This window comes from Pistacia vera, unplaced genomic scaffold (genome assembly GCF_008641045.1).
Source record: "Pistacia vera cultivar Batoury unplaced genomic scaffold, PisVer_v2 Contig377, whole genome shotgun sequence".
NCBI classification, from domain to species: Eukaryota; Viridiplantae; Streptophyta; class Magnoliopsida; order Sapindales; family Anacardiaceae; genus Pistacia; species Pistacia vera.
Window position 1 is genome coordinate 217862 of NW_022196198.1, and position 20141 is coordinate 238002.

At 37.7% G+C, this 20141-nt stretch overlaps 1 protein-coding gene across 1 annotated transcript; it reads left to right on the plus strand.

The window, feature by feature from the left end:
- The first annotated feature begins 2365 nt into the window (after positions 1 to 2365).
- LOC116140738 lies at positions 2366 to 2770 on the plus strand. Its single transcript, XM_031426321.1, has one exon. The coding sequence runs from the start codon at positions 2366 to 2368 to the stop codon at positions 2768 to 2770; it is 405 nt and encodes a 134-aa protein (XP_031282181.1).
- The last annotated feature ends 17371 nt before the right edge of the window (positions 2771 to 20141 follow it).

A 20141-nucleotide genomic window follows, 5' to 3' on the forward strand; every position in this document is an offset into this window, starting at 1 on the left:
AATATGAAAATTCGGATTTAGTGGGCTTAGGGGTTTTGTTAACCCTGCTTCAGTATTTCGACCATAACTTGAGTTATAAAAATCGAAATGAGATGATTCTTGAAGAATTAGAAAGCTAAGACACAGACCTATAACTTTTATGTTTATGCCAAGAGCCAATTCGTTTGAGAAAAGGATGGAAAATGGCCTGAAGCATAAACTGGTTATTAAAGTTTAAGATTTAACATAATCAATTCTTATGATTATGAATTGATTATTAATGTATTATTGTAATTATGCCATGTACTAATGTTTACCCATTAGTTAGATGATCTTTGAAAGATATACATGGTCATGATGTCAATACATGATTAATGTTATGAAATGGCATGAAGATGCAATGTAATACATGTTTTAAGATGATGTATGTGAGCAAGAGGTAATGTAAATGGATTGATAATCCATAGATGAATTAAAAGTATTAAGCTCACCAAAATATGTATTTACATGCCATAAGATGTTAGAGATGCAAATAGACATGATAGAGATGCATATAGACATGATGGAAAACACGTTAGCATATCCTCGTATTCTGATTGAGGAATGATGAACATATGCTTTAGATGCTAAATAACGTGTAAGCATGCCTCTCGATGATATGAGCTCTAGATGAATTTGAGGCTAGATGAATATATGCTTTAGATGCTAATTAACGCGTTAGCATATCCTCGTATTCTGATTGAGGAATGATGAACATATGCTTTAGATGCTAAATAACGTGTAAGCATGCCTCTCGATGATATGAGCTCTAGATGAATTTGAGGCTAGATGAATATATGCTTTAGATGCTAATTAACGCGTTAGCATATCCTCGTATTCTGATTGAGGAATGATGAACATATGCTTTAGATGCTAAATAACGTGTAAGCATGCCTCTCGATGATATGAGCTCTAGATGAATTTGAGGCTAGATGAATATATGCTTTAGATGCTAATTAACGCGTTAGCATATCCTCGTATTCTGATTGAGGAATGATGAACATATGCTTTAGATGCTAAATAACGTGTAAGCATGCCTCTCGATGATATGAGCTCTAGATGAATTTGAGGCTAGATGAATATATGCTTTAGATGCTAATTAACGCGTTAGCATATCCTCGTATTCTGATTGAGGAATGATGAACATATGCTTTAGATGCTAAATAACGCGTAAGCATGCCTCCCGATGATATGAGCTCTAGATGAATTTGAGGCTAGATGAGAGAAAAGATAAATAAATGCTTTAGATGTTAAATAACACATAAGCACGCCTCCCAATGATATGAACTCTAGATGAACTTGAGGCAAGATGATATGAAGTGCTTAAGATGCTAAGAAAAGTCCGATCGGCTAGACGTTAAATGTTTCATATGCATTTAGTTGCATTACAGGAGTTATGATATTATTTACATCATGAGATGATTTATACTCATGTTAGATGATTTTAGATGTTATGTCATGATATGTGATGTGTGTGTACTATGTTTACATACTCATTTGTATGTGTACACATTGATGTTTATATAGCCATGGATAAAATGATGAAAAGCATAAGAATTAGTAAGAAAAGGGAAGCACACCTAGATGTAAAAGGTAAGTGGTGTGTTAACAAATATGTTTAAATAAAGATCAAATAGTACATTTAGAATGAAACAGATCATTCCTTACTGAGCGATTAGCGCTCACCCTTTCATTGTTGATTGCTTTGCAGGTAGACTAGAAGCGAGGGATGCTAGAGACAGCGGGACTACACGTGAGGGGAAATGATTTATTGTCATCTAGATGTTTTTATCTTGATATAAATAATGTAAATGATAAATATTTGTGAAATACCTCTGGAAGCTTCCACCCTATAAATATGTTTTGATTGTGTAATTTCTTAAAGTTTGTAAATTATAAGTTTGGATCCTGCGTGACATTTTATATGCATGTTTTGGATATTATTATTATTATCCTTATACAGATTTTTTCTAAATACAACTCGTTCTCCAGACATGTATCCTCGGGATTCTCTTTGAGGGATATTCAAAGGATACCTGACTGGAGGAGGGTTTTACAGATTTGTACTTATAGATTTTCATAATGAAGATAGAATCACTACAATCGATCATTAATCTAGGAAACAAATTTGATGGTGAAAACTTTGTGGAATGGTACTATATTATCAATGATGTATTAAGATCACACAAAGAATTATATACCATCGAGGCTTGAGAATAGTTCCATCCAACAAATTGTGTGTGTGTGTATGCTAAAGGCATACATGACAATAAGATAGAACTCACAAGGAGCATCCTGTTTGCATCCATGACACCAATACTACAAAGGCAGTATGAAAATATGGACCATGATTTATACCCTTCAAAACAAAGAAAGGTATAAGGTGTCACAGATACTATTCAGGAGCAAGATAGGTAAAGGTACCAAAGTTGGTATTTACATACTCAAGATTGCCAAGTATTTAAATACACATATAGCTTTGGATTGTGGACTAAGTGAAGATTTAGGAATAGATCTGATCTTACAGTCCTTGCCAAGTTCATTTGATCAATTTGTCAACGATCGTGTTGAGAAAGGTGAGACTAAAACCTTACAACAAGTTCTAGAATTGTTGGAGACTTATGAGATGGACATGGAAATGTCCAAAGCCTTGAGAATAGTTGAAGCTAACTCAAGTGCGAATCAAGATGCTCATAAGATGGAAGGAATCATTGAAAGGAAAGATGTTTCTCCTCACTGTGGAAATCCTTGACACAAGAGGAAACATTTCAAGGCCTTCTTGGAAACCAAGAAGACTACATCTTCTTCTAAAGGTATGTACATGATTGAAATCAATGTATCTCCTGTTACATCTTGGGTTATTGAAACAAGATGCGGTTCTCATATTTTCACTTTTGTACAGGGACTGCGATGCAGTAGACTGCTTAGTTGAGGAGAGGTGGACCTACAAGTTGCCAATTGTTTTTATGTTCCTTCAATTTCAAAGAATATTATTTCTGTGTCCGCTTTGGACAATGTTGGATATCCGTTTATGATAACTAATGGATTGATGTCAATTAGTTTTAATGGTATTCAATATGGAATTGCAAGATTACATAATGGTTTGTTTGTTCTAGAATTAAGTAATCATGAGATTTTCAATCTAGAGAATAAGAAAGTAAAGTTTGATGGCTTTGATCAAACTTACCTATGACATTGTAGGCTTGGTCATGTGAACCAGACTCGTATAGCACACTCCATAAGGACGGAGTTTTGGACCCATTTGACTTTAAGTCTTATGAGGTATGCAAGTCATGCCTAGCAGGCAAAATCACCAAGTCACCTTTTACTAGACACAGTGAAAGGGCAAAGGAACTATTAGGCATCATCATAGTGATGTATGTAGACCACTATCAGTACAAGCCAAAGATGGATATCCTTACTTCATTACGTTTATCGATGACCTTAATAGATTTGGATATGCCTACTTAATAAGACATAAGTTTGAATCTTTTGACAAGTTCAAAGAATTCAAGAAACAAGTGCAAAATCAACTAGACAAGAATATCGAGGTTCTTCGATCCGACAGGGGAGGAGAATACTTGAGCCCATAATTTGACGCATGCCTTAAGGAATGTAGGATTATATCTCAACTCACAACTCCTTACACTCCTCAGCATAATGAAGTGTCTTAGAGGAGGAATCAAACCTTGTTGGATATGGTTCAATCAATGATGAGTTTCACAGATTTACCCACATCGTTCTGTAGCTATGCCCTAGAGGTTGCGATATATACACTGAATTGTGTACCATCAAAATCTGTAGATAAGACACCATATGAAATATGGAACAAGCGAAAACCTATTTTGTCTCACGTAAGAGTTTGGGGTTGTGACGCTTATGTCAAGAAATTGAGTCCAAACAAGCTTGCCTCAAAATCAGATAAGTGTATCTTTGTGAGGTATCCTAAACAAACAAGGGGATACTATTTCTACAGTCCAATAGAGCAGAAAGTTTTCGTTGCTCAAACTAGAGTATTCTTAGAGAAGGATTTCCTTCAAAGAGAAGATAATGTAAGAAAGGTTGAACTCGATGAAGTTCTAGAAACACAAACTGCATCAAAAGATGGACAAGATGATGTGCCATCAGGGATGGTTGAGCATCATAAGGAGATCACTCCACAGGGAGTGGAACAAAGCGAACCTCCAGTACAAGAGCTGCGTAGGTTTGGGAGAATAAATCGTGAGCCTAAGAGATATGGTTTTCTCGTGACTCAAAGTGGCGATATATTAGTCTATCAAGACGATGAACCTAGAACCTATAACGATGCATTGTCGGATCCAGATTCTGCAAAATGGCTTGATGCCATGAAATCTGAAATGGACTCCATGTACCAGAACCAAGTATGGGATTTGGTTGATCCACCCGAAAGAGTCAAACCCATAGGGTGTAAATGGGTCTTCAAGAAGAAGACTGACATGGATGTGAATATTCAAATCTATAAAGCACGGCTGGTTGCAAAAGGTTTCAAAAAAAAGCATGGGATTGACTATGATAAAACCTTTTCTCTAGTAGCAAAGCTAAAGTCCATCAGAATTATGCTAGCTATTGTTGCATACCATGATTATCAAATTTGGTAGATGGATGTCAAAATTACTTTCCTGAACAGAAATCTTGAAAAGGACGTATATATGACGCAACTTGATAGTTTCGTTCTTCATGGACAAGCAGGGAAGGTATGCAAGTTGAAAAGATCCATTTATGGACTCAAGCAAGCATCAAGGAGTTGGAACATTCATTTTGACGAAGCCATAAAGGAATTTGGGTTTATACAAAACGAAGGCAAGCCTTGTGTATATAAGAAATTCAGTGGGAGCCAAGTGGCATTCTTAGGTTGCATTTAGTTCGGGGTGATATAAGATAAATCCTATAATCTTTGTTTAATTATCAAGATTCTCTCGTTTGGTTGTCAAGTAATAAAATATTACGTAATCTTTTATTGCAAATAGTGTTTACTGTTGGTAATATTGGGGGTAATCAGATTACCTTCCCAAAGGGTGTTAATATAAGATTACTGAGGTAATCTTAATTTTGACCATATTTTGCCCTCAACCTTTTATCATTTCAGACACATTTGCCCTCATATGTCTACCAAATAATAATTAGCCCAGACCCCTTACATTTGAGAATTTAGTTAAAACACCCTAGCCACAAAAAAAATTTAAAAGTTAACAAAATACCCCCTTCCACCCAAGGCCACTGCTGGCCGTCAACGGAAGTCGTCATATCAGCATAAGACCAGTGGGATCTTGTCGGTCCTATGCCGGTAAGGATATTTTCAACCATGGATTTGTGATCCATGGCTAAAAAGGACCAGATCTAGCTATTTCACGACCAAAGATATGGCCATGAAATGGCCACCATTTCACGGCCAAAGATCTGGCCTTTTCACAGCCAGATCTTTGGTCGTTTCACGTTCACAACTATATGTAGCTGTTTTTGGCCATGGATCTTTGATTAGGTCTTACCAGCACACGACCAGCCAGATCTAGTCTATCGTGCGCCATTACGGTGGCTGCCAATAGTGGTGACTGGTTGTCGATAGTAGCTTGGGGTGGGTGGGAATGATTTTGCTACAAATTAAAGTTTTATATGGTTGGGGTGTTTTAGCAAAATTTCAAATATAGGGGGTTAAAAGAAATAATTTAAAAAATAATAGAATAAAATAATATTATATTATTATTTAAAAAGGAGGGCAATTTAGTAATATAAATAACATAACCACTCATTTATCCTTTCAACCAAACATATTATTATAACATACCCACCAATTTATTCTAACCAACCAAACACATTCCTCTAAAGATTCCCTGGTAATCTATCTTTCTAGTAATACAACATTCCTCAGTAATATAACATTCTCTGAACAAAAAGCACCCTTAGTGTTATATGTCGATGACATATTAATCATTAGGAATGATATACCAAACTTGCAAATGGTAAAGATTGTAAGTAATTGATCTCTAATAGGTAGCAGAAAAACAATAATAAGCTGAAAAATCAATTACTTTCGTACCAAAATCCGAGTAAAGATCCACTTGATGGCTTCAAGAATTAAAAAAAAAAAAATATCTCTTCTCCTCTCAATGAAAAAGAATGTGAAAGAGAGAGTGAGGGTGGCTAGGGTTTTTCTTTTATTCAAAGAATGATAATTCTCTTATATAGTGTCACTTAATTTGTAACGCCCCACATGGGGTATGTAATTTAATTTATGTTCTTATACCCTTAGTTGAATTTTGTTAAAGTTCTTTTGAGAAAAATGTGAAGAAAATCCCTTAAACTTTCATTAGGGGTAAAATGGTCTTTTCACTCAAAATTAGTTGAAAAAGTGGGGAGTGAAAAGAGATAAAAATTCATGGAGAATGCAATAAAAATGAGGGGATTATTATAATTGACTAAGGGACATAGATGGAATTTTTGAGAAAGAACAAGGGCAAAATGGGAATGCTAGTGTAAAGTATGACCTAAAAAGGGATTAAGCTTGGTAAACCCTTCATTCATTCTTCTTCCACCGCCATACTCTTTCACCATTTCCTCTCAACTCTTCCTTCAATCTTTCAAGGATCTTTGAGGGCTTTTAGTTGGATCTTGGTAGAGAATTAATCTAAAGAATCCTAAGGTAAGGATTCTTGCTTTAGATGTGAAATTTATCTACATATGTGTTGAAGTCTTATAGTATGTTGTTTAAAGTTGTAGAGAAAAGACCATATACCAAAGGAAAGAGAAGTGCTAGTAAAATCACTTCACCACAAGGTAAGTAAATCCAACCCAAGTTGAGATTTGAGAAATCCATTGAGTAGAGATTTATGTATGTATAAGTATGTTATGTTATTGAGATGAGTTGAGATGAATATTTGCTTTGTGGTTGTTGAATACACTTCAATTATGAGAAGTGTTGTCGAGTGATGAGAATGTAGTTTGAGATGAAATTAAAAGAATTGGAGAAGTATTGTGGGAGTGTTTGTGCCGTGGGGTTATGGTGATGATACAAGAGAGTTTTTCTCTCATTTTGGATGGTTTAGGAAAAAAATTGAATGATAATTAAATTGGGGTTTGTTTAGGCACAATTGTTGTTTGATGAAATGCTTAAGTGAGAACATGTTGCCATGGTTGCCCTATCCCTTCCGTGACCTTCTGAGTGATTTTTGGACATCTTACAGATTGAACTGGTTGAGACAAAAACATAAAATTTGTAGCCCTGTCTCTAAGCTTTAAAACGAGACCAAAACCGTAGCAATCTGATGTGTATAACTCAAGTTATGCCTTCTTGAGTGTGACCTGTGCAGAATGACTATCTTGATGCAACATTGCATCCTAAGGCATAATTTTAAGCATGAACCATCCTTATACATTAATTGTGCATTGAGAAGTAGCTTGAGAAATAGTAGAGAACTTTTTGAATGAACTACTCTAAGAGTAGAGAGAATGAGAAAAACACAGAGAGCGGGTTGGTGCTTTGTGAACTCCACCCGACAGTCACGAAGAGTGGGTTGGTGCTTTGTGAACTCCACCCGACCGTGCCTCCGATAAGATGAGGCTGTGACATTCAAGTGAGAAAGAATAAAGATAAAATGAGTAGAGTCACGAAGAGCGGGTTGGTGCTTTGTGAACTACACCTGGCCGTGCCTCCGGTAAGATGAGGTCGTGACTTACAATAGAAAATTAATAAAAGAGAGCTGTGTGAAAGAGAAAATAAATGAGACGAGAAGTATATAAGGAAAGAATTAAGAGAAAGAGTTACAGGGACAGACGAGTAGAGGATTTACTTACTGAGCATTACTTTTATGCTCACCCTGTTGTTTTTCTTTGTGTTTACAGGATCTAGGTGAGGACGCGGTTAGATTGGCGTCGGCAAGAGAGGAGCAATAGCTACACCGTCCACTGTTTTTGATAACTTTTTGTAAAATGATATCTTATTTGGTAATAAGAATGTTTATATGTAATAAAATAAAATTTTGGGCCCATCTACTTTTGTTGATATAAATATATTTTACTTTATGTATCTCTATGAGTATCCTAGTATAAAAGAGTTATTACATTTTTGGTATCAGAGCAGAGATTTTGGGATTTGATAGTGTATTATTCTCATCGCCACGACGTCTGATAACTGACTATGTAAGTTAATTCTTCCCTTACTATAGTGTTTCTCGAATTGATTAAATGTGGTTGTTCTGTAGATGAGGCGTGGTAACCGAAAGCGTGGTAAGGGTGTGATGAATGAGGGAGAACCTTCTAACCCACCAAAAGCTACGCCCACTCCCTTGGATGCAGCTAGAGTTCGGGGGATTGTACAGCAAGTTATGGCAGAGAGCCAAGAGAGAGCTGGAACCCCCATGCAGGTACCACTAACCACTACTGTAGAAAGAGAACAACTGGTACCTCCCCCAGTATAGAACAGAATTGAACCAATTTATGGTCTTCCCAGTCAACATCAACCGTTAGAGTTTAAGGGTACTATGGACCTGGTAGTAGCAGAGGAAGTGGTTTAAGTCCGTAGAACGTATAACATCCTTGTTTCCCATGACGGACTGGGAGAAGATCCGCTATGTGAGTTTCTTATTTCAGGGTGATGCCCGAATTTGGTGGGAATTAATAGAAGATACCCATGATGTGGCAGTGATGACTTGGGAAGAATTCAAACAAGAGTTTGAGGCTGAGTACAGAACAGAGGACCAAGTTCATGAGAAGGTCTAAGAATTTATCAGCTTACAGCAGAGGTCTAGTACCGTGAAGGAGTACTCAGTGAAATTCAACTCCCTTGCAAGATTTGCACCTGAAATAGTTAGTACTCCGGCATTGAGAAGAGACAAGTTTGTACATGAGTTGAAGCTGGGAGATAGCTCCAGATATAATGATGAGTTTCGATCCCCCTCGAACTTATAGTGAGGCCTTGGGGCGAGCAATGAGGGCGAAAATATTTGAGAATAAAATTCCCCCAGTAGGTTCCTCAGTAGGAGGACCAAGTGAGCCATCCTCAGCCCCGCAGAGAGAGAAATTTGAGGGTGTGAAAAACAAGGAAATGAAGAATAATAAGAAGAAGTTTCAGTCTAGGTAGAATAAAAGAGATTGGAGGAGTAAGCGGCCTTGGATAGAAGGGTTTCTTATTTGCCCTAATTGTGGGAGGAACCACCCAGAAGAGTGTCTGAGGGACCAAAGGGTGTGTTATAGGTGCCGATAGCCAGGGCACTTGATGAGAGATTGTAAAGTTCCTCTTCCACCATCCACACAGAGTTCTAGAGGTACTATTAATGCCAGAGTGTTTACAGTGGCACAGGGTGAAGCAGAGGCCAACCCATCAATAGAGACTGGTCAATTATTATTCCATGATATTCCTTTATATGCCTTAATTGATTTAGGAGCCACTCATTCTTTTATATCTTATAGGATGATAGAGAGGTTAGGTTTGAAACCTACTAAAGTGACTCAACCCATTAAGATAGAGTTACCTGATTGGGTTAGTGTTTTAATATAAGAGATATTGTTAGGAGAGTCTGTGGTGATCCAAGGTAGAGAGTTAACAGTTGATCTAATAGTTTTTTATATGCCTGACTTTGATGTGATATTGGGCATGGATTTCCTAGGGAGGTATGGAGTAGAAATTGATTGTCAGAAAAAGAAAGCGAGATTCATCTTGATAATGGAGACAAGTTTAGTTTTGGAGACAGCCATCAGTTGAATATGTTGATTAGCAGTGTGAAGGCTAGAAAGATGTTGAGAAAGGGGTGTTCGGGATATATTGCCCATGTAGTACAGAGTGGTGATGTTCCACAGCCAGAGATTCAAAGGGTGCCAGTAGTTCGAGATTTTCTAGATGTGTTTTCGGAAGAGTTACTGGGTTTGCCTCCAAAAAGGGAGGTTGAGTTTAGTATTGAACTAGCACCAGGAACAGCACCAATATCTAAAGCCCCTTATCGAATGGCCCCAGCAGAGCTTCAAGAATTAAAGAAGCAACTCCAAGAGCTATTGGATAAAGGCTTTATTCGACCGAGTCATTCTCCTTGGGGAGCCCTAATTCTGTTTGTGAAGAAGAAAGATGGGTCCCTACGGATGTGTATTGATTATAGAGAATTGAATAAAGTGACAGTGAAGAATAAGTACCCGCTACCTCGTATTGATGATTTATTCGATTAGTTGAAAGGTGTCGCAGTGTTCTCTAAAATTGATTTGAGGTCAGGGTACCATCAGGTAAGAGTGGCCGAGCAAGATGTGGCTAAGACTGTCTTCCGTACAAGGTATGGGCATTATGAGTTTGGAATGATGCCGCTTGGCTTAACTAATGCCCCAACAGTTTCTATGGACTTAATGAACCGGGTATTCCATGATTATTTGGATCAGTTTATAGTGGTTTTCATTGATGACATCTCGGTTTATTCTAAGTCAAGAACAAAGCATGAGGAACATTTCAGAATAGTGTTGCAACGATTGAGAGAAAAGAAGTTGTATGCTAAATTTTCTAAGTGTGAGTTTTGGCTTGATCGAGTGATATTTCTAGGCCATACTATGTCTAAGGAAGGGATTTCAATGGATCTGAGTAAAGTGAAGGCAATCCTTGAATGGCAGGGGCCAAAAACAGTAAAAGAGGTCAAAAGTTTCTTAGGCCTAGTAGGTTACTACCGACGATTTGTAGCAGGGTTTGCCCAGTTGGCTAAACCGTTGACAGCTCTTACCGAGCAGAGAACTCCTTTTGTATGGTCAGAAACATGTGAGGAGAGCTTTTAGGATTTGAAGAAGAGGTTAACGACAACTCCTATATTAGTGTTACCGTAAGAGGGTGTAGATTATGACATTTATACAGATGCCTCTCTGCAAGGACTTGGTGTTGTGTTAATGCAGTTAGGTAGGGTGATAGCATATGCCTCTCGGCAATTGAAAGAGTATGAGACAAGATACCCTACGCATGATTTAGAGTTGGCAGCCATGGTCTTCGCATTAAAGATTTGGAGGCATTACCTTTATGGTGCCAAGAGTAATATCTACATCAATCATAAGAGTTTAAAGTATTTCTTCACTCAGAAGGAGTTGAATATGAGATAGAGAAGGTGGTTAGAGCTGGTTAAGGATTATGAGTGTGAGATACAGTATCAACCAAGAAAGGCCAATGTAGTAGCCGATGCCTTGAGTAGAAAAGCTTATTTGTCATGGCTCACTAAGCAGAAAGAGTTGATAAAAGATTTGTGTAAAGAGCAGATTGAAGTGATTCCGGGAAGGATTGCCATGTTGGAGGTTCAGTCTACTTTACTAGAGGAAGTCAGAGATAAGTAAGTGGCCGATGAGTGGTGTCAAAGAATAGTTCAACAAGTACATGAGGGCAAGGTAACGGAGTTCCATTTAATAGATGGTGTCCTATATTTCAGGAATCGGTTGTGTATCCCTTAGAATAATGAGTTGAGGAAGAGAATACTTACAGAGGCTCATGACACACCATACATTGCTCATCCTGGAGCAACCAAGATGTATCAAGACGTAAAGAAAGGCTACTGGTTGCCAGATATGAAGAAGAATATTGCAGAATTTGTAGCTAAGTGTCTGGTTTGTCAGCAGGTGAAAACAGAACACCAACGACCGTCAGGGTTACTTCAGCCACTTAGTAGTCCAAAGTGGAAATGGAGGAGCATTTCGATGGATTTTATTACAGGTCTCCCCAGAGTACAGCAAGGGTATAATGCTATATGGGTGATTGTGGATAGGTTAACCAAGTCAGCCCATTTCCTTCCAGTAAAGGAGAGCACCACTACGGATCAGTTAGTCAGATTTATATTAAGGAGATAGTCAGGTTACATGGTGTGCCCAAGACAATAGTGTCAGATAGAGATTCCAGGTTTGTTTCAGCTTTCTGGATGAGTTTATAGAGGAATTTGGGTACCCGATTGGCATCCAGCACTGCCTATCATCCTCAGACGGATGGCCAAATAGAGAGAACAAATCAAGTGCTTAAGGATATGTTGAGGGCCTGTTGTATGGATTATAAAGTATCTTGGCATGAGATGTTACCCTTAGTGGAGTTTGCCAACAATAATAGTTATCAATCTATAATTAAGATAGCGCCTTACGAGGTTTTGTATGGTAGATGATGTAGGTCTCCACTACATTGGGATGAGATATGTGAAAAGGATGAGATGAGTACCGCTCTTGGGCCAAAGATGACTCAGAAAATGATAGAAGATGTAAGATTAATCAAAAACAAAATGAAGCAAGCCTGAGATCGACAGAAGAGTTATGTCGACTTGAAGAGAAAAGAGGTTGAATTTCAAGTGGTGATAAAGTGTTCCTGAGAGTTTCCCCCTACAAGCGAGTGATGCGCTTCAGTAATAAAGGAAAGTTAGCATCGAGATATATAGTGTTAATGTATATTAGTGTATGCCCTAGAAACCATTCGTGTTGTCGGTTTCAGAGCATTTTGTCTTGTATCTATATATATCATAAATAATAAAAGAAAAAAATCTTCAATTCATATATGTAAATTGCTTCCTTTATTCAGTCATGCATTTAAAATAAAGTATGTATATGAATTGTCCAGATGATTCATTTAATAGGTAAATGAATTATCGAAAACGGTTCCCTACGGAAGCAATATAAATTTGGGCAACTATATTGCATAGTAAGCATACCGGATGCTTCCGAAAGATATCATGAGTTGATATAAGTACGGATGACAATGATAGTCATGTCACTGGGGCATTGGTATGGATTAAAGGTTGGTGAACTGTTTTTCGAACGTGACCGAATAACGACAAATCACTTGGAAAAGCATGTAGTCAATGATTTATCGTTTGGTTATATCAGTGCACGATGTAGTCCTTTGACCTGAGACATTGTAGTCGGATCCGATATGGATGCGTATGGTTCATACGGTGTATAAGTACGAGACTAATCATGTTTCGTACAATAAAGCCTATTTGGTCATGCGTTGTTCATATGCGGAAACGAACGATGGTCAAGAGGGGATCCATTGACTCGGAAATATAGGATCGGGAGTACCGCTGACTCCATCCGGATTCGATTTGGTTCAGAGCAAGATTTTGGGATTTGATAGTGATTATTCATCGCCACGAACGTCTGATAACTGACTATGTAAGTTATATCTTCCTTACTATAGTGTTTCTCGAATTGATAAATGTGGTTGTTCTGTAGATGAGGCGTGTAACCGAAAGCGTGGTAAGGTGTGATGAATGAGGGAGAACCTTCTAACCCACAAAGCTACGCCCACCCCTGGATGCAGCTAGAGTTCGGGGGATTGTACAGCAAGTTATGCAGAGAGCCAAGAGAGAGTGGAACCCCATGCAGGTACCACAACCACTACTAAAAGAGAACAACGGCACTCCCCCAGTATAGAACAGAATGAACCAATTTATGGTCTTCCCAGTCAACATCAACCTTAGAGTTTAAGGGTACTATGGACCTGTAGTAGCAGAGGAAGGTTTAAGTCCGTAGAAGTATAACATCTTGTTTCCCAGACGGACGGGAGAGATCCGTATGTGAGTTTCTTATTTAGGGTGATGCCGAATTTGGTGGAAATTAATAGAAGATACCCATGATGTGCATGATGACTTGGGAAGAATTAACAAGAGTTTGAGGCTGAGTACAGAACAGAGGACCAGTTCATGAGAAGGTCTAAGAATTTATCAGCTTACAGCAAGGTCTAGTACGTGAAGAGTACTCAGTGAAATTCAATCCCTTGAAGATTTGCACCTGAATAGTTTGTACTCCGGCATTGAGAAGAGACAAGTTTGTACATGGTTGAAGCGGAGATAGCTCCAGATATAATGATGAGTTTCGATCCCCCTCGAACTTATAGTGAGGTTGGGGCGAGATGAGGCGAAAATATTTGAATAAAATTCCCCAGTAGGTTCTCAGTAGGGACCAAGTGAGCCATCCTCGCCCCGCAGAGAGAGAAATTTGAGGGTGTGAAAAACAAGGAAATGAAGAATAATAAGAAGAAGTTTCAGTCTGTAGAATAAAAGAGATTGGAGGAGTAAGCGCCTGGATAGAGGTTTCTTTTGCCCTAATTGTGGAGGAACACCCAGAAGAGTGTTGAGGGACCAAAGGGTGTGTTATAGGTGCCGAAGCCAGGGCACTTGATGAGAGATTGTAAAGTCTCTTCCACCCCACAGAGTTCTATGAGTACTATAATGCCAGAGTGTTTACAGTGGCACGTGAAGCAGAGGCCAACCATCAATAGAGACTGGCATTATATTCCATGTATTCCTTTATATGCCTTATTGATTAGGAGCCATCATTCTTTTATATTATAGGAGATAGAGAGGTTAGGTTTGAAACCTACTAAAGTGACTCAACCCATTAGATAGAGTTACCTGATGGGTTAGTGTTTTATATAAGAGATATGTTAGGAGAGTCGTGGTGATTCAGGTAGAGAGTTAACAGGATTACTAGTTTTTATATGCCGACTTTGATGTGATATTGGGCATGGATTTCTAGGGGGTATGGAGTAGAAATTGAGTGAAAAAGAAAGCGAGATTCATCTTGATAATGGAGACAAGTTTAGTTTTGGAGAGCCATCAGTTGATATGTTGATTAGCAGTGTGAAGGCTAGAAAGATGTTGAGAAAGGGTGTTCGGGATATATTGCCCATGTAGTACAGAGTGGTGATGTTCCACAGCCAGAGATTCAAGGGTGCCAGTAGTTCGGATTTTCTAGATGTGTTTTCGGAAGAGTTACGGGTTTGCCTCCAAAAAGGGAGGTTGAGTATTGAACTAGCACCAAGGACAGCACCAATATCTAAAGCCCCTTATCGAATGGCCCCAGCAGAGCTTCAAGAATTAAAGAAGCAACTCCAAGAGCTTGGATAAAGGCTTTATTCACCGAGTCTTCTCCTTGGGGAGCCCTAATTCTGTTGTGAGAAGAAAGATGGGTCCCTACGGATGTGTATTGATTATAGAGAATTGATAAGTGGAAGTGAAGAATAAGTACCGCTACCTCGTATTGATGATTATTCGATAGTTGAAAGTGTCGCATGTTCTCAAAATTGATTTGAGGTCAGGGTACCACAGGTAAGAGTGGCCGAGCAAGATGTGGCAAGATGTTTGTACAAGATGGGCATTATGAGTTTGGATGGACGCTTGGCTTACTAATGCCCCAACAGTTTCTATGGACTTAATGAACCGGGTATTCCATGATTATTTGGATCAGTTATAGTGGTTTTCATTGAGACATCTCGGTTTATTCTAAGTCAAGAACAAAGCATGAGGAACATTTCAGAATAGTGTTGAACGATTGAGAGAAAGAGTATGCTAAAATTTTCTAAGTGTGAGTTTTGGCTTGATCGAGTGATATTTCTAGGCATACTATGTCTAAGGAAGGGATTCAATGGATATGTGTATAACTCAAGTTATGCCTTCTTGAGTGTGACCTGTGCAGAATGACTATCTTGATGCAACATTGCATTTGTGCATTTCATAAGTGCATTAAGTAAGAAATTTTAAGCATAAACCATCCTTATACATTAATTGTGCATTGAGAAGTAGCTTGAGAAAGAGTAGAGAACTTTGTGAATGAACTACTCTAAGAGTAGAGAGAATGAGAAAAACACAAAGAGCGGGTTGGTGCTTTGTGAACTCCACCCGGTAGTCACGAAAAGTGAGTTGGTGCTTTGTGAACTTCACCTGGCCATGCCTCCGGTAAGATGAGGCTGTGACATTCAAGTGAGAAAGAATGAGAAAAACATGAGAAAGAATAAAGAGAGAATGAGTAAAGTCATGAAAAGTGGGTTGATGCTTTATGAACTCCACCCAGCCATGCCTCCGGTAAGATGAGGCTGTGACTTACAATAGAAAATTTATAAAAGAGAGCTTTGTGTGAAAGAGAAACAGAAAGAGAAAATAAATGAGACGAGAAGTGTGTAAGGAAAGAATTAAGAGAAAGAGTTACGGGGACAGACGAGTAGAGGATTTACTTACTGAGCATTACTTTTGTGCTCACCCCATTGTTTTTCTTTGTGTTTAAAGGATCTAGGTGAGGATGCGGTCGGATTGGCGTTGGCAAGCGAGGAGCAATAGCTACACTGTCCACTGTTTTTGATAACTTTTTGTAAAATGATATCTTATTTGGTAATAAAATAAAATTTTGGGCCCATCTACTTTTGTTGATATAAATGTATTTTACTTTATGTATTTCTATGAGTATCCTAGTATAAATGAGTTATTACACAAACCAAATGCTTACCATCACTTGAAATGAACCCATCAGGTTGTTTTATATAAACCTTTTCCTCCAAATCTCCATTGAGGAAAGCTGTTTTCACATCCATTTGATGTAAATCCAAATTGAAATAGGCAACTAATGTCATAATGATGCGGAAGGAATCGTTTTTAGAAACTGGAGAAAACGTTTCTTTATAATCTATCCCTTGCCTTTGCGTGAACCCCTTGGCAACAAGCCTAGCCTTGTATCTCTCAATGTTGCCTAATAAATCCCTTTTGGTTTTAAATACCCATTTACAACCAATAGGCAACTCAACAAGGTCCCAAACTTTATAATCTGCCATAGAATTCATCTCATCAATCATGACATTATACCACAACTCAGATTTACTAATGTCCATAGCTTGTAAAAACATGTATGGGTCAACCTCAACACCTATGTCACAGTCAGGCTCTTGCATATACACTACATAGTCAGTAGGAATTGCTGATTTCTTTGTTCTTGAAGATCTCCTTAATGTTGTATTAACAATCTCTTGTTGAGACTGTTGCACTGCTGGTTGCTCCTCTTGTAGCGGAGGTTATTCAAAACGATCTTCTAAAAAAATCTCATCAGAACGTGGACTTTGATTGATTGGTACCTCATTGTTCACCCTGTTTGGATGAACAACCAATCTTTTACTTGATGTAGGAGCATTATTTGAAACATCAATTTTCTCAAGGACTAAGTCTCTGATTTGATCACTTCAACTGAACACGTCATTCTTAAGAAATTTGGCATTTCTTGATTCAACAATTCTACTGGAATGGTTCGGACAATAAAACCTATATCCTTTGGATTTTTCAGCATATCCAATAAAATATGCACTAATAGGCCTAGGATCTAACTTTCGTTCTTGTGGATTATAAACTCTAACTTCAACTAGGCAACCCTAGAAGCATAAATGACTTAAACTTGGTTTCTAACCTTTCCATAACTCAAATGGCATTTTGGGAATGGCCTTAGTTGGAACTCGGTTTAATATATACACTGTAGTTTCAGGAGTTTCAATCTACAAAGAATGAGGAAGTTTGGAGTTACTCAATATACTTCGTACCATATCCATTAATGTTCTATTTCTCCATTCTGCTACACCATTCTGAGATGGTGTGCCAAGCAAGGTGTACTGAGCCACAATAACTTGCTCCTGAAAAAATTTAGCAAATGGACCAAGTGCTTTTCCTGTACTGGTGTATCTACCATAATATTCACCACCTCTATCAGATCTCATGATCTTAATTTGTTTTCCACATTGTTTCTCTACTTATGTTTTATATATTTTGAAAGCATCCAACGCTTCATCCTTGTGATGAAGCAAATAGAGATACATATATCATGAGTGATCATCAATAAAAGTGATGAAATATTTCTGACAAAAAAAAAAAAAAAAAGGAAAAAAATATCTATGTGTATGATCTCTAAAAGTTCAAAACTCTTCCTGGCACCTTTCTTGGATTTGTTAGTCTACTTTCCCTTAATGCAGTCTACACAAGTATCAAAGTCAGTAAAGTGAAGAGTTTCAAGAACTCCAGCATTTACCAATCTTTTAATCCTATCAATGAGATGTGTCCTAATCTCCTATGCCACAGAAAATAAGAGATTTCACTCATAACAGTATGCTTAATACCAGTACTAGCATGTGAATTCGTTAAACTATAAGGAACAATATCACTTAAATGAATTTTAAACAAACCATCAACCATAGTACCGCTTCCAACAATTGATGAGTTCCTAATTAAATTAAAAGAACTATCATAAAAGTTGAAAGAGTATCCACAAGGTACAAGTTTAGAAACTGAAATTAAATTCCTAGAAAAACTAGGAATATAAAAGGTTTGTTCCAAATCCAAAATAAAATTAGTGCTTAAAATAAGTTTATATGTTTCAACAGCTTCAACACGTGAAGGCATCCTGTTGCCCAAATAGATGCTGCATTCACTTCCCATTGGTTTCCTTTGATCCAGAAAACCCGGTATGGTATTAGAAACATGGATTGTAGAACTAGAATCAATCCACCAATCATTATGAGAAACACAAATCATATTAGATTCATAACACACAAGAGATGTGAGATTACCTTTCTTGTCAAGCCAGACCTTTCTTTTAGGACAATCCTTCTTGATGTGTCCCTTCTTTTTATAGAAGAAACACTTGATGTTGTCCTTATTTCCTTTGCTCGTAACCTCATGCAACTTGTCTTTTCCCTTCCACTTCTTATCCTTGTTTGAAGTGTGCTTGACATTTCCTATCACCAGATGTGTAGTTTCATTCACTTCTTGAAGCAATCTCTCCTCCTCTTGAACACACAGGGTCAAAAGCTCATTGATTGACCATTTAGCCTTTTATGTGTTATAAGATATCTTGAAAGGAGTATAATGAGATGAGAGAGAGTTCAGGACATAATGCACTAGGAAATCATCATTAATCACCATCTGAAGTGATCTCAACTGAGCAGCGGTGTCCCTCATTTTCATAATGTGCTCACGAACTCCTTTAACACCATCGGTGAGCTTCATGGATGTCAATCTACTCATTCTGCCTAATGTCTTATCTAATGTTTCAAATTGAGCATGAATTGCATCCATCAGATCCTTGACATTCTCACACTCTAGTATCGACCCACAAATACTACTCATAATGTGAGATTTGATAAACATCATGTTTAAATGGTTGGATCGCTCCCATCGTTCATACAAAGCAAACTCAACCTGAGTGCTAGTATCCGTAAGTGTAGGTGTAGGTGGCTCTTCCTTACGAAGAGCATAGTCAAGATCAATGCACCCTAAATTAAGAAGAACAGCCTCCCTTCAGGATTTGTAGTTATCACCATTTAAATGAGGAACTTTATCCTCAACCATCATCAAAGTTTGATCAACTGTAGGTATATCAACAGATATGCTTACTAAATAAATTATGAGGCACAAAACTATCAACAACAGTTATAAGTTTACCAATGTAAAACAAATAACAAATCATAAATGAATTGACATATCATAAAATCTCCCTGTGGGTAAAGACATTATATATTATGATTCATTATCCTTTAATGATGAAACAAGAAAGTATTAATATTTCATAATACCTATGGGCTAATTAAGAAATAAGAATAATTTCTATTTTATCCTAATTAATCATGAAAATACAACATTCCCTATGGGTAAAATGATTATATTAACATGATTAACTACTAAACGATGTTATTAACTTTATATGATCATAATTAATATTACGTAATGCATATATTATCATAACTTAGATGATGTGGCTACTCTAAATTAATCAAATATATATGATCATAAAACATCAAATAGTTATAAAATGAATTATTGCATATAATAGAATATAACATAAATCAATACAAGAATAACAAATTATTTATGCATAACAGACTAATAAATGACATAAAAAACCATTACACGCGCTATCACCAACTCCCATGCGCTACCATGACTCAACCATGTACAACCAAGTGTCCTCACATGCCTTCACGCACCTCCAGAAGACAACACACTCTTACACGCACCTTCACGGCTCTCCCACGCACTTACACGCGCCAAAACACACCTCCCCCATGCGCACATGCCTTCAGTCAACGCAGGTTAGATTGACCCGTTTGACTAGGTCGGGTTGACCTTTACCCGATTCGTTGACCTGATTTCACCACCTTGACTAGTTCGGTGCCCTGGTTTGACTCGTTGACCGGTCTGACTCGTTGACCAGTTCATTGACTCCGTTAGGCGAGTTTGGACAGGTCGATTTAACCTGATTTGACCTTTGACTTTGACCAGGTCAATTTGACCCGTTTTATCCTTGACCGGGTCTTCTTAACCCGTTTTTTGCAACTTTTAAACCGATTTTCTGTAGTTTTTCATAGCCCGATTCCGGCT

Excerpts from the sequence above, each read along its gene's own strand:
- LOC116140738 (XM_031426321.1), top strand. The coding sequence starts at position 2,366 with ATGATTTATACCCTTCAAAACAAAGAAAGGTATAAGGTGTCACAGATA.